At 38.2% G+C, this 16160-nt stretch overlaps 1 protein-coding gene across 2 annotated transcripts in view; it reads right to left on the reverse strand.

The window, feature by feature from the left end:
* LOC126821985 (fibrillin-2) overlaps positions 1 to 16160 on the reverse strand; it is a 52177-nt gene that overhangs the window by 9115 nt on the left and 26902 nt on the right. Inside the window, exons 32-43 of one of the 2 annotated variants that reach the window (XM_050550687.2) lie at positions 13378 to 13526; positions 12922 to 13094; positions 8275 to 8421; positions 7256 to 7375; positions 6204 to 6341; positions 4757 to 4974; positions 4048 to 4149; positions 3426 to 3599; positions 2795 to 2968; positions 2096 to 2279; positions 1108 to 1331; positions 313 to 493 (exon numbers count right to left, since the gene is read on the reverse strand). In XM_050550687.2, coding sequence (XP_050406644.1) covers positions 313 to 493; positions 1108 to 1331; positions 2096 to 2279; positions 2795 to 2968; positions 3426 to 3599; positions 4048 to 4149; positions 4757 to 4974; positions 6204 to 6341; positions 7256 to 7375; positions 8275 to 8421; positions 12922 to 13094; positions 13378 to 13526 — 1984 coding nt within the window. Of the gene's footprint in view, positions 1 to 312; positions 494 to 1107; positions 1332 to 2095; positions 2280 to 2520; positions 2653 to 2794; positions 2969 to 3425; positions 3600 to 4047; positions 4150 to 4756; positions 4975 to 6203; positions 6342 to 7255; positions 7376 to 8274; positions 8422 to 12921; positions 13095 to 13377; positions 13527 to 16160 lie in introns of those variants that run through there. The other variant, XM_050550688.1, reaches the window with a different exon arrangement.

A 16160-nucleotide genomic window follows, 5' to 3' on the forward strand; every position in this document is an offset into this window, starting at 1 on the left:
GATTGGCCACAAGTCCGCGAATTCCCCGCCGTGGAAGTGTCTGGATAACCAGGTCTATATCCTTGTAGTGGTGAAGAATGAAAATATTGTCACTTTTTTGACTTTTGATTTACATACTTAATAAAGATGTTTGGTTTTTAATACTTTATTAAAGTATTATATCGCGTGTCCTGTCGTCGGGTTTGTCTGATGGGCCTTGATTATATGTGGTGCGGTCCTCCTGCACTCACTTACTATTAAAACTACTTTTATGTACGGTGTGATATCTGGGACTGCCCCATTAATAGATGTAAAATTAATATTGTTTCATACTTCCGCAAGTTATTCCATCTCCAATGTAGCCATCTTTACAGTGACACCCGAATACACCGGTGTCTTCCTTCAGGAAACAACCAGCATTGGGATCACATGTAACTTGTTCCTGTTCTGTGGTACCCGTTGAAATACACTTTAGCAAACTGGTACAGTTAAAATTCATAAACGTGTCACCAACCTTTAAAATTCAAAATTAATAATTATTCGAATACCGAAGTAATCTCTCTCGCTCTCTCTCTCTCTCTCTCTCTCTCTCTCTCTCTCTCATTACATACTCAGTTTTGTGGTTTCGATGCCCAGGGACTTGAGAGATCTTGATTATTTTACCCAGGGCCGGTACCTTTAAAACGAACGCTTACAAAATGGTTAAAAAGAATCGAATGAGCTGGAATGGGGCTTATCATATCGTCGACTTGCATTACCTTCACAATGCCCGGGGTGGGGGGGGGGGGACAAGTGGGAACACCGACCCGGTCACACACAACCACTCAATTTAAAAAATGTGTTTATATAAATCTCAGGGAACACAGACGTGATTTAACTTACGGCAATTTAAACACCTTCCAGGATACAACCACATGAAGATGGTGGAAACGAACGCTTACAAAATGGTTAAAAAGAATCGAATGAGCTGGAATGGGGCTTATCATATCGTCGACTTGCATTACCTTCACAATGCCCGGGGTGGGGGGGGGGGGACAAGTGGGAACACCGACCCGGTCACACACAACCACGCAATTTAAAAAATGTGTTTATATAAATCTCAGGGAACACAGACGTGATTTAACTTACGGCAATATAAACACCTTCCAGGATACAACCACATGAAGATGGTGGAATACATCGTCTACCTTCCAGGACGAAACCTGGAGCACAATAACAGGCTTCACTGCAGTAACTCTCTGATCCGGGATGAGTGCCTTGAATTTCGTTTATACACGTTGTTTGTCTCTCTTTATCTGGCTTACCCCGCGGTCCACAAGGCCTATCTTCAAAATTCTCACCACAATTCAATTCTAAAATGATTAGGATACAGGTCTTCAGTTCCCCTCCAAACAAACAATTAGTAGTAGAAAAGCAAAATACCTAGACTCCGCAGTCGTGGCCACTTTTATCATCATCATCATCGGCGAGGCCTTTGTTCACAATGTCAAGCGAACAGCGGTGACTGAATCATACGAAAGTTACTAAAATTTATGTTTGTCTAAAAGTAGCTCGCTTTAAAACAGACACAAAGCTAATTGGTCGACATTTTGATTCCTAGGTCGAAAACATTTTAGATATATTTATTATGTTCCCATTTCATAAATCAAAAATATTTATTTAGTCTTTGTGTGTATAAAATATGTACAACGCATCAGAACCACATTACCAAATCATATACTATTCTTTGAATATTGTGGACATTCTGGGCAGTTTCTTTTCTTAGAGTAGACATTTCTCTGCTTTCAAAATGGGACTGAACAAGATAGATTGAACGCACTAGGGTGTTGCTACGCCCTTTTTGTTTCTACCAAGAACAAAGTTATATATAAGGTATGTTCCAAAATCAAAAAAATATTAAAAGCATGTCATCCAATTCTTTGAATATGGCGGACATTCAGAGAGGAGATTTATTGTCAAAGTAGACAGTTCTCTGTGTGTAGAATGGGGCTGAACAAGATACAATGAAAGTACCAGGACGTTGTCACACCTGTTTTATTTCTATAAAGAACAAAGCAATAAAGTAAGTTCCCAAATCAAGAAAGTTAAAAGCACAATGATCTAAATAGTAGCTTACCACAGAAACCAGGTTTTCTCCAAGGATCTATCTCAAAGTCAAGATGTTTTTGACACTCATTCAGAACTCTTTCAGCACTGGAGCACATACCAAGTTCAACATCATTATAAACGTGACAAATGTCGAATAGACAACTGAATTTAAGTTGATCCAATAATTGAGTGTCCAGGAAATTTAGGCAATCCTTAAATGATACAAAAATTCGCCAAAAGTTATATAGGGATTTGGGGAAGAAAGCCTTGACATTTCGACTTGAAATTGATTTTCAAAACGAAATAGTTTTCTCATTACACTAATAATTTGATAATATCACAAAAATTTCCCGACTAAAAATGACCTAAATAAAAAAAAAATAAGGCACTGAAAGTGTTATCAAATGTTCTAGAAACATATATAAAGAAGCATCAACGTGCAAGTATACAAACCTTGAACGGAGAAATGTCCGGGCTGAAGACACGATCACAATAATAATTGAGCAACTCTGTGTCACATACAGTCAAGGTGAAGAAAGCCTGGACATTTCGACTTGAAATTGATTTTCAAAACATAATAGTTTTCTCATTACACTAATAATTTGATAATATCACAAAAATTTCCCGACTAAAAATGACCTAAATAAAAAAAAAATAAGGCATTGAAAGTGTTATCAAGTGTTCTAGAAACATATATAAAGAAGCACCAACGTGCAAGTATACAAACCTTGAACGGAGAAATGTCCGGGCTGAAGACACGATCACAATAATAAGTGAGCAACTCTGTGTCACATACAGTCAAGGTAGTATCTGAGGCGTTACAAGGAGCGCTACACTCAGGCACCGTATTTAGATATTCTTCTACCACCCACGAATTGCCAAAAATGTTTTGATTCGGGGTCTGAAAAGAGATTCGCATGTGTGAAATGTAATTAATTATCAACTTGCTAATTATATACCCTCTAAAAATACCTTTCACTTGCAATGGAATGTTGTTTTTCACCACAGAATTCAACTTCCTCTAATATATTCTAATATATTCTAATCTAATATAATAGGCATCTAGTATTGACAATTTGTGTCTGTTTGTTGATCAGGGGCTGGTGTTAACATTTCACCCGATCATATAAAAAAAAAACAAATAAATACAAGCGTACTATGGACCACGGGTCGAGTATGACATCACTGCAGCCATCATAGAATTGTGACATAATATCGAAAATCGCTACGAAATTGTCCAAGGAACACGCCTGCAAAGTTTTATGTCGATCGTACATGAATTGACCGAGAATTGAGCATGTTCCGAAGAACAAGAAGATGAGTAGCGGTTAGGTCTAATTCCTGGTCCAATAACTTACTACTGTGCCAACTAAATCTCCACAACGATCACCAACTATCCATTCATCTTCCATATCGTCATTAAAGTTACCACAAAGGCCACAACTCTTTCCTTTAAAATCTTTAGGTAGAAGAACTTCGACTTCATCACCTCCATTCCAATAGACCTCTAGACCAAACGGCGTGATGACAGACTATAAAACAGAACCGGTAGGTTACAATAATGCGTTACAATAATATTATTTAAAGATGCATTATGCAGGAGTTAAGTCTGTCTATTGCGGGTGTTTTTCTGGATTCAAATAACATATAAATATCATACTCACGGGTTTGTTTATTATCGTGGCTTGATCATTGATACTATTTACTCCGTATACTGTCAAAACTACCAACACTCATAACGTTTCGAATAAAGTAATTGGACTGAAATTTTCCTTAGTTTTTGTTTATAATCCATAGCAAAAGTGATGAGCTCTTTATCTAAATCCCGATCAAAGGGGGGGGGGGCAATAACATGAACAGAAAGGATTTTGAATTTCGAAAGCGTTTCTCCTAATGACTAGAGAAACAATCCCACCAAGTGTTAACAGAAATTGTAAAGGAAAGATATGTAGATTAAGAAGACAGTTTTGGCTTACTTACTACTTCTCTTCCGTTATCATTTACAGCTATATCATCGTTATTATAGGCTATAAAATTACGTCCGTTTATTCGGATAACACGATCCGGTCCCAGGTACACTTTCTGAAACAGATATCAGTTATTATTATATAAGCAGCCCAAAAAATTAATCCTAACTACTATTGCAATGGAAACATTTGCCAGAAACAGACATTAGCCATGATTTCTCCAGAATTATTAAACTAGATATAAAATCACTGATTAAAATAATATATCGTTATTCGTGTAATGTGGGTATTCAAAAGTACATGTAGTGTGTATTGAATTTGTTGGAATTCGATATAAGAGTAGGTCGTAGTGCCGCTGTCCGGGCAAAATTTCCCTCATAGCAAACTGTATGGCGTATGCCCGTCTTCATTAGCCCAGTTCGGAGCAGAACAGTAGGACGTTTAACCCTATTTCATTTCATTTCATAACGCAAGCATTTACGTTAATTGATATACCGTAAACTTTCTGTACCAAATTCACGTTATTTTAAATCATTGATGATTTTTATCGATTGATTGCAAATATTTGCATAATCAAAAGTCATATGCTTGAAATTTTTTCAGCCAACACCGGGATCGAATCCGCGACCACTATGTTTGCGAGCCAGTGCCTTACTCATTGAGTTCCCCCGCCCCCGAGTCTTCTGTCAAGCTCAGAAAATAAAAATATCGATTCTACTTACCGTATCATTAACAACTACAGTGACATCCTTGACCCAGGTTATACCTGCTATGTCCGTTCTACCCATATCCCAATTATGTGTCCAAACCTCGAACGTTGGTTTTACGCCAGAACAACCATCTGTAGCCATTTTGTATTGGCAATCACCCATAAAATGAAGCCACTTTTCGTCGAAAGAAATACAATGTGGATCTCCAAAACAGGCACATATACCAATACCTATTTCCAACGTCAAAATGAAATTACAAGAGATCCATGGTAAAGTTACAAGTTAACAGATACTTTTGGAAGTATACCACCCTGGAATAGTTTCGTGGATGTAACAAAGACAAAATTGTGCTCTTCGAAGATTATCCTTTAAATCTTTGAAAAACACGGATCATCAAATGAGCAATAACAAGAGCAACGCTAACGCTGCAATATACGTCCACATTTCTGCTTTGATTTGATATGATCATTTTTAAAATGAAGAAAATGAAATATGAAATGGCTTCAACGACTGTAATATGAAAAGAGGCTAAGTGTGTGTGGCACCGCCCAAGGGGGGCGGGCCATGCATCAAAATCAATAGTTTCAAGATAATCTAATCAGAATTGTGGCCTGTGTTCGATAAAAACAATAATTGGGCATGGCTCTGTCCCTGGGGGTTGGGGCATGCACCAAAATCAATGGTTGTCGTCTTAGTCTATGATGAATACATATGCCAAATTCCAAGACGATGCATTAAGAATTGCGACTTGCAGGCGACACACAGACACACAAAGAGAAAATGGGCGTGGCTCTGCCTATTGGGGTCGGGACATGCACCAAAATCAATAGTTGTCGTCCTTAGGAATATATATAGCAAGTTCCACGATTCAAAATTGCGGCCTGTATACGATAAGCATAAAAAATGGTCGTGGCTCTGCCCCTCAGGGCGGCACATGCACTAAAACCAATAGTTTCCGTCCTTGGGCTATAAGGAATAAATATGCCTAGTTGCAAGGCGATCCCAAAAGAATTGTGGCCTATGGGCAGCACACAGACACACAAAGAAAAAATGGATGGGGTTCTACCCCTTGGGGTCGGGCATTCACCAGAAACACTAGGGATGATCCTGAAGGTATAAGGAATAAGTATGCAAAGTTTCAAAAGGATCTGTTAAGAATTGCGGCCTGTAGGGGACACACAGACAACACAAAATTTAGGCGTGTTCTCAGGGGTGCTGTAAAATTGACGGACAATATATATCTATTTTTTAAGGTCGACAATTTTAACACGGTGGGGGGGGGGGACTTTTTGCAGGGTGGGGGGGTGGGGGTCGCCTTCCTGCGCCCTAATTAACCCCTAGTTACGGGTCTGCAAAGAATAGAACAATTTGCCCTTTAAGTTTGTGGTTTGAAGTATGTATTTTATCATGTTCGGGCTTCTTATTTTACATTAACTTATCAGTATACATAATTACTTACGTTCACAGGTGTTATTTGTACCTACTCCTTTATATCCACGTCTACATTTACAGAAGAAGGAGCCTTCTGTATTAGTACATTTAGCATTTATATCACAATTATGTAGAGTTCCTCCGTCATCTTCACATTCATTTATATCTTCAAGAACAAATTAAAAAAATATCCACTAAAATATCTGATATATGCAAACAAAGATACAACAAAATAAAATAAAACGGATATATTTGAGATGAGATAAAAATAAACCTCTAATCACCATAAAATATATCAGTGACTTAAAGGGACATTATGTAAGATTAGATAAAGATCTGACAGTTCTCGCTATAAAACGACAATGAAAACAGAATATGCTGAAAATTTCATTCAAATTGCTTCACTCTGAACCGAGATATTAGCGATTCAATCTTAGGCTAGTTTTGATTGACATTACTAACTTTGGTGCGATAATAAACCAAGTCTCGATTATCAAATTTTACGTTATATTATTAATCACAAAATGTATTCAAATATCACAGGCTAACGATGGCAATAGGCAGAGTTAGCTCTTGCATAATGCATGTTTAATAAAGAAAATACAATTCGTCATGTAATGATTTGCACTGCAAGACATAATGGCGTTTAATGGCTTGTCAACACAATACTTCAGTCATTTTGAGACAAACATAATATGGTAATTATAATTTCCATCTTTCCGTGTGCTATGCAAGGTATGGTAATTGGTCGCAATTTCTACATGTTAAGGGTTCATGTACGCGCATGACAATATATACACTGGTTGTCCTAGGTTTTCGTTCCATCCCAACTACTAGGCACACTTTCCAAATGAGCATCACAGCCGCCACCAATGACGGGGTTTAAAAATCCAGAAGGTTCCTTTCAACCCAAACGATAATAAACACCCCTTTAAACACAAGTTTTACCCCTTCCCAATACTTGTTTTCCAAATTGTAGCCATTATATCGAATCTTCTGGAATCTGCTAGAATATGGACGCTTGGTTTAGATATTTATTCTATTTACAAACTATTGGTTTAATCTATAGAAATGACATACCTTCGCATGATGTTTTGCTTATAGGTCTGTAACCATCGTTACAGGTGCAATTGAAATCACCAGGAAAATTATAACATGTTGCTGTTCCATCACATGGTTTAGAGGAACATTCATCGTCATCTACATAGTAAAAATAATTAATCTTACATACATTGGGAACTCTGTTTGCCTTTATAACAACATTATAATAGCAATAATCACGAATCAATAGAGTGCATGGAATCCAACATGATGTGCTGTTCACCTGGTCTGTTATATGTTTAGAAATAAGAACGATGTGACACACGAATGCAATTCTCCACTTATAAGGTGTTTGTTTATGCGAATGAACCACCAGCATAATTACATATCATTAATGGGAAATGAAATGAAATGGGGTTTAACGTCCTACTCTTCTGCACCTAACCTGGGCTAATTGAAGACGGGCATACGCCATACAGTGTGCTATGAGGGAAATTTTGCCCGGGCAGCGGCGCTACGGCCTACTCTTATATCGAATTCTAACTGCCAAGGGATCTTTTACGTGCACGCCAATGTGTACACGGGACCTCGGTTTTTCGTTCCATCCGAACGACTAGGCAGCTGTCCTTGTCAGGCCCTCCGTTCTGCATCACTGACAAGGGGAAACCACGCCGGAAAATCGAGATGAACTTTCTCGGCCAATGCAGGGATCGAACACCCGACCTCCAGGCTAGCGAGCCAGCGCCTTACCCACTTAGCCACGTGATCCCCATCATTAATGGGGCTATTCGCAAAGACAAATATGTGACAAAAACAAACTGCAAAATGGATATTCTGTTTAAAAAGTTGGAGAAATAGTATTTCTTATAGAATTTGTTTGCGTGTATTGCGGTCCTCCTGCTCCTACTAACAGAATTTTTGAAAATGGTTATAGATACACGAATCTGTCATATTACTATTGTTAGATATAATGTACGTGCAGTGAACAAGGATTCGAGTTCGAGTAAGCGTGGGCAGCGTCTGAAACAATCTTTAAATTATAAAACAAAATGTATTACCATAACACTCTCTACCATTTGCCCACACATCGGGTACTCCCAAACCCCGGAATTTTTCTGGGCAGACACACTGAAAACCATTTGGCGTATTGACACAATTAGCCCATGGATGACAATCATGGAAACCAGTAGTACATTCATCAAATCCTACACAAAATAAAATGGATAAATAAAATTTATATTCATTGTTGGGATATGGCATGCATATATCTGTGTACAGTGCCCTGAGTGGATGCAGTGTTTATGTGCTCCGATATTTTTATAATATTTCACAACCTCTAGATGGATGTATTGTGCCAAGTTGTGTGTGACTATCTTGTGCATCATTTTGTGCTGATTTTTTGTTCAAGCTATCTTGGATTATGCAGATTTTTATAGTTTTATGGCATACAATACTGTGTATAAGCGAATTTCTACTCACTACTGACCTACATTTTACTTCTGGTGGACAGTCAATAAAACTAATTCATTTTGGGGGAGATTTCTACTCACCATTTGTTTAAACAGATTATAGTCACTGAACCTTTAATCACCTTGATAATTTACAGAGAAGAGTTATTTCTTATCAAAGCTGACATGCATGAACAAAAAAAAATAAATTCACGACTGTTGGAAATTATCCCCAAACTCAGAAAGTCTCAAACCAAATCAAAAAGAAGACGTTGTCGAGGGAGAGGGGGGGGGAGGTAGAAATAAAAGGCGTCGAATACGTGTTATTTCAACTCCAAGGAACCACCAGAAAAATAGACAAATTAAAGGAATTAATTACTCTAATCTTATCCAAGACTTCCCTAAACATAAGTCTCCCTCTTTGCAAATTGCATTGTGGAATGCGCAATCTTCACGTAACAAGACACTAGATATATATGATACTGTACTTGAGGATGATCTTGACATCCTCGTTATCACAGAATCGTGGCTAAAAGTAAATGGTGATAATTCGATCATCACAGAAATGACCCCCCCCCCCCCATGTTATACACTAATTAGTGTGCCACGATTAACGTCAAATGGGGGTGGATATGCTGTGCTACATAAACTTTCTCTTAAACTTCAACTTATGAAAACAAATTCAGAATCGTATTAATCGTTTGAAATGTTAGAGCTTCAAGCTTCAATATCAAGTCTATCGTTACGAGTGATTTGTATCTGTCGTCCCCCTCCTTCAAAATCAAATGAAAGTCGTAGTACTATGCTCTATTCGGAATTGGAAACACTTTTAGCAAAACGTATCCAGAAAATCTTACTGATTATGGGTGATTTTAATCTACATTTTGATGAACTAGAAAAGCCTGAGATCAAACGATTTACAAAACTATTTCAGACTCACGACCTGATCCAACATGTGCATTCAAACATATAGACCACAGTTCCTTTGATTTAGATCTTAAAAATTCCCCTCTCATTAGTGATTCACCTGACGACCTTGATCTTTGTGTACTCTATAATGACACACTATCCAAACTTTTAGATAAACATGCTCCAAGCACTACTAAGACTGTCTCCTATAAAAGGAATTCGCCCTGGTATAATGAGGGTGTACACCTATCCAAAAACAAGAGACGCTTTGCTGAACGACAGTGGAGGCACTCTAAATTAGAAATATAGCGACAAATTTTTAACCATGCTAAATCCCATACCACATGAGTTATTCGAAAGCTAAATCAGAATATTATATATAAAAAATTGCAGAAAACTCAAATTCACCCAAATGTTTGTTTGATTTTGTTTTTTCTCTTATGGGAAAACAACAAACAATCATCCTGCCCAAATGTGACGATGACACTTTCAACTCTTTCTTTGTCTAGAAAATTGAAAATATTAGACAAGGCCTTGACACGGAAATTCTTGCTATGTATAGTCCAATCATAATCAATTCTTCGTGTTTTGTGGTGAGGAACTGGTTGCCTTTGAAGCGTTAACCGAAGAAGAGATCAAGGAATTAATCTCGGGAAGTAAACCAACGACATGTGCGTTGGTCCCTGTGCTCACATAATCATGGTTTACATCTTATCTGACTGAGAGAGAGAGAGAGAGAGAGAAATAGGGTTTAACGTCCAATCGAAACAAACTAGGTCATTTCGGGACTAACATATGGTTTAATTTATTATTTCAATAATGCGCTTGCGCGTAGGGATCTTTAGCAGTGGGAGGAAACCGCAGGACCCAGCGGAAACCCACGAGGTTGAACAGGCCACCCTACTCCTTGTCACGTACAACCGGGGATTCGACACCACGCCAGTTGACTCAATGACAGGCCTTATGATACAGCGCGCACCTGCTAACCATTCGCCCCCCCCCCCCCCCACCTTATCTGACTGACCGTGGGTAATCGGTTCATGTTGATAGTGTTTCCTTCTGATAAATCAGTTCTACATGTATAGCAAGGTGTACCACAAGGATTGGTTCTTGGTCCTGTGTTATTCACCCTGTACACTAGACAGCTTGGTAAAATCCTCTTTGATAAAGATCTCTCTCGCATCACTTCTTCTACGCTGCTGATATGCAGCTCTTTCGTCATTTTGAACCCAGTAACTCCGCCATAGCAGTAATAACTATTGAAAACTGTGCAGACATTGTCAAAACATGGATGACTATTCATATGCTAAAATTCAACGCCTCAAAACTAAAGCGATGTTAGTTGGAACTAATAGTAAAATGGCGAATGTTCATCATTCATCAATCCGTATCGGAGAATCACAGATCGATTTCTCAAATAATGTGAAAAATCTGGGCGCCTACCTGGATTCAAATTCATCAATGGTACAACATATCACTAACATTAATCGTACTTATCACCGTCACCCCCGTAACATAGGATCCATAAGAAATCTGATCGTAAGAGATGCTGCTCATCACATTGTGCGATCCCTTGTGCTCTCAATTTCAGATTATCGTAACAGTCTGTTGGGTAATTTGCCTAAAGAACAAATCAACAGACTGTAACAGTAGCAAGAATGGTGACTGAAACGGGAATGTCTGCCCATATAACTCCAGTACTTAAAGGACTTCACTGGCTCTCTGTGGAGGCCCGTGTGAGATTTAAAATCCTCTCACTCACGCATCAGTGTTTTCATCAAATCGTACCAAGTTACCTATCGGAACATGTTTCAAAATACCATCCTAGCCAAGCACTACGATCGGCTAACCAAATCTTAGTTTGTGTCCCAAAAGTTAAATTAAGATTATTTGGACAGCGATCTTTCCAGTATAACTCATCAGCATTTTGGAATAAACTACCATCAGAAGTTAAAGATGGACCAACCTCATTGCAATTCAAGAGTTTATTAAAAACACACCTGTTGAATACTATGATAAAGAAAATTATTATAGCACATAAACCATAATGTCATTGTCCTTTTTGTAGCGCTATAAGCATATACTTAGTGTATGGAGTTTAGCGCGTTAAAAGTAGACTACTATATATTATATTCATTAGAGAATACCTCAGTTATTAATACCCCCGTCAGACTGGGGTGGCGTCCTTACTGCGACGCTACTGTGGCGGAAAACGGTCGCAGAGCGCACCAAGATCACTATAAGCGCGATAAACGCGTGATGGAAACGCCAGATATCGTGCTGTGGTCTCCATGGTCGTGAATGATCGCCTAGTCACCGCGTTTGTTTTAAGCATGTTCAAAACAAACGCCAAGGCTTTGCGATCTAACCTGGAAAGTTGTAATGCCCCAGTCAGACCGGGGTGGCGTCCTTACTGCGCTGCAGCGACCGTACGGCGATCAGAAAATGCACAAGGTCGCCGGCAAACGTGAACACAACGTACGAAAATGTCCCAAAATATAAAAAATTTGCAAAAAAATTTGCGTGTTCACATCTTTCTAGGGCAGATCGCAGAACCTTGGCGTTTGTTTTGAACATGCTCACCGAGACCACAGCGCGATATCTGGCGTTTCCACCACGCTTTTACCACGCTTATGGCGATCTTGACGCGCTCTGGGGATATTTGCCGTCGCCGTAGCAGCGCAGTAAAGGCGCCACCCCGGTCTGACGGGGTAAAGAACGAGACTTTTATCAAGTTTGTAAATTTTTTGGGACAATTTCTCTCGTTGTGTTTACGTTTGCCGGCGACCTTGTGCATTGTCTAGTCGCTGTACGGTCGCAGCAGCGCAGTAAGGACGCCACCCGGTCTGACGGGGGCATAAGGAAGGTCAGATAATAAAACAAAATCAATCACCAGCTGATTTCAACTAAATGCGCAACATGCACAAGCCTTCAAGTTTAATGATATTAAGGGAACATAAAACAAAAAGAAGTATTATTGACTAACGCAATATAATACTGCCCATATTCAAATACTGCAAATGTAAAATTACAACAATAACAGTTAGCTATATGAATTCGTAACACTGTAATATGTATCAGGTATTCGAGAAAGCGTCCATGTTACTTTAAAAGACGAATAGACTCCTAGAGAAGAACAAAATTGTACCGCATTCTGACGCGGATTAAAGCCCCCCCCCACCCGCCCATGAGACCTAGTAAGAACCCCCTCGGGACAAAGCTCATTTACATAACTCGATTCCATTGTGTCATCAATCTTTCACTCCTCTGTCTTATACTATCTCTTCACTATCATGTTAGTATTATCCAGGCCCGGATTTAATCTAAATTTTAAAAAAAGATTGTTACCGATTGCGGTTTTTCCACAGTAGAGATTACTAAGAGTTATGTTTCCTGCTGAGTTTGCAACACCGGTTGGTTTAAATGTCATACTTCTTATAGGCAAGTCAGCCGTAACTTGCATAATACCAGAGTCCACTCTATCTATACCATCTTCTTGTCCAACACCACAGTTACATCTCCTATAACCAGTGAATATAAACTTCCAGTATCAGTCAAGGGTGCATGCATACATTTCAGGTTGGAAGATAGATTATTTCATAACCACTTAGTACGTTTATCCGAAACGTTCTGGCAAGGTCAATGTATATCACAATTTTGTTTTTAAAAATGCAATGCAGCGATTACAGCCCCCGCTTATCCCCAATGATCCGATTTCAGGTGGAAGTTCAAAGATAATTTGTTTTCATAAAATATCATTGTTGATGATTTGGAATTTGAAATTATGACATTTTGAAGATGTACCTAGCTTCAATAACGGGTCTTGTACCATTACCGCCACACAAATTTTCTGCACCACATGTACAGTCATTTCCACCAGGTGTACCAGCTCCAAAATAGGTATGTTCATTGCCGTCAACACCTGTCCAGGAAAATTTACCAGCCTCTAGAAACTATTGCCATATAAATAAAAAAGTGTAAAAACTGCCATAAACATTCATCGACATATACAAACTGTTTCCGGGTATAAATCGAGACTTTGTTTATTCTCGTAACAACGTTAGCAGTGACAATCGAGACTACACTGTTCTCCAAACGGTCATAAATAATTTGACTGAAATTTTCATCATATTCCCTTTACATTACCTGTGTTTAACTATTATAGTGAGAACTGTCAGCTCTTTATCGAAATCTTACATAAAGCATCTTTCATACATATCGGTAAAACTAAATTTCTAATTAAAAAGAACAGTGAGAGTGAGAGTCGGCGAGGTGGCCAGGGAGATCACCTCGAGAAAATTGTGAAAAATCGATGCCATTTGGTGGATTCTGACGTTATATTGGGTAAAAACAATTATGTTTGCTATTTTGAAAAATGTCACCGGACAGTGATGATAAACTATAGAAAGTCGACTTAACCTTTGTCATCATCCGAAAGGCAACCATATAAAACGAAAGAGAACAATCCTGATTGGGCAGGACATATGAATAATACAACATGTAACATAATGATAGGAATCAAAAGTGACCCCATCTCTTGTAGGCAAAATTATGGCGGTATATTAGATTCAAAATTCTAACATGCTATCGTCTAATTTCTAACCTCCGTTCATGTAATTTCTAACCTTAATTCACGTAATTTCTAACTTCAATTCGTGTAATTTCTAAATTAAGACAATGTATAATCCAACTTCTTTATTTGTTCAGTGTAAATTTTAATTCTATTTCATCTTATTTCTATTATTTAGACGAAAAACGTCTTCTTCATTGATGCTTTACACGTTTATAATTTGGTGTCGCCACTGCGTGCTCATTTGGTGATTGCGCACCTGGTAGGGACTATTATGTTTATATAAACGACTCGCTCTTCGCCTGTTTGGTGGTTGGGCGGAGTGTTGAGAGAGAGAGAGAGAGAGAGAGAGGGAGGGATAGAGGGCGGGGGGTGTAACGGCCACTCGGCACAAACTAGGTCATTTCTGGACTAACATATGGTTCAATTAATTTCAACAATTCGCTTGCGCGTAGGGATCTTTAAAATTTAAAATTTACACTGAACAAAAAAAGAAGTTGGATTATGGGAGGACCCGGAGAAAACCCACGAGGTTGGAAGGGGACCCTACTCCTTGTCACGTACAACCAGAGAATCGATGGTGAAATTGAAAACAACATCGAACGTGAAATGGTTGGTAAATACTACTTCAAATAAAAGCCAAACAGCATTTTTTTTTTTCAATTTTCTTGAAGACAGTTAAGCCATCAATAATATTTATTTACTGTTAATCTGTATTACTAGGGATGAAACGGCCTTTAAAGGAGACTGGGATAATCTGTTCATGTGGAAAGCGATGAAGTTTTTATTTCTGATTCCTTCATTACACCGACCTGACTAACTTTATGGTAGTTTTTTTCCAAAAATATTTTATTCAAGTTGCATAAAGCAATACCGAAATTCATAGATAGCGGTTTATTGTCCTACTTTTCTACACCATCCAGGCTAATGAAGACGAACTTACGGTGTGCCATGAGTGAAATTTAGCCCGGACAGCGGCGCAACGGTCTACTTTTATTACGAATAACAGCTGCAACGGTTTTCGTCCGACCCGAACTACTAGACACTGTATATGTCTACTATAACGGCAACCTCCGCAAATCACAAGGACGGAACTAATAATGTCAGAAATATTATAAAGCGTAGTTTTGCCAGTGTGTATACTAGCTGACGATGTTATATAACCCATAGACATATATTTTTTTTATGATATAACTGATATATTCCGGAGTGGTTCTCCCTCCCTTGTTATTGATACAAGACGAGGGTCTGGCACGGACAATGGCTAGTCGTTCGGGTAGTATAAAGAGATATTTTTAGAGCATTAAAAGAATAATTTATAGATCCACAGTATATAAATAGTAATTGGCTTAACTGTAAAATAAAAATAAAATAAAATTCTCCAAATCCTGCACTTGTCTTTAAAAAATATTAACAAATACTGTTTAGCTTATATTTAAAACAGTATTTGCAAACCATATCACGTTCGATGTTGTTTTCAATTTTTACACTCCGCCAAACCATTCAACCTGACGAAGAGCGAGTCGTTTGTGGCAACATAATGATCCCGCTCAGTGCTCAATCGCCAAATTGAGCACACGGTGGCGACACCAAACGACGTCATAATGATGGTTGCTAGGTAGAGGTATCAAAATTCTAAATTTGCTCGACGTTCATGATTAACATGTAAAGTGACAATGAAGTAGACATTTTTCGTCTTAATAATAGAAATAAGACGAAACAGAATTAAAATTTACACTGAACAAAAAAAGAAGTTGGATTATACATTGTCTTAATTTAGAAATTACATGAATTGAAGTTAGAAATTACATGAATTAAGGTTAGAAATAACATGAACGGAGGTTAGAAATTAGACGATAGCATGTTAGAATTTTGAATCTAATATACCGCCATACAAAATACCTTTAAATTGGACTGTGATCATTATAACTTTCTTATGTCATTTTCATTGACTTATTTACGGCGGACAGATGTCTTTTCAACCACTGATCCAGTGCATCAGTCGGTCACACATACA

This window comes from Patella vulgata, chromosome 5 (genome assembly GCF_932274485.2).
Source record: "Patella vulgata chromosome 5, xgPatVulg1.2, whole genome shotgun sequence".
In the NCBI taxonomy this organism is placed as follows: Eukaryota; Metazoa; Mollusca; class Gastropoda; family Patellidae; genus Patella; species Patella vulgata.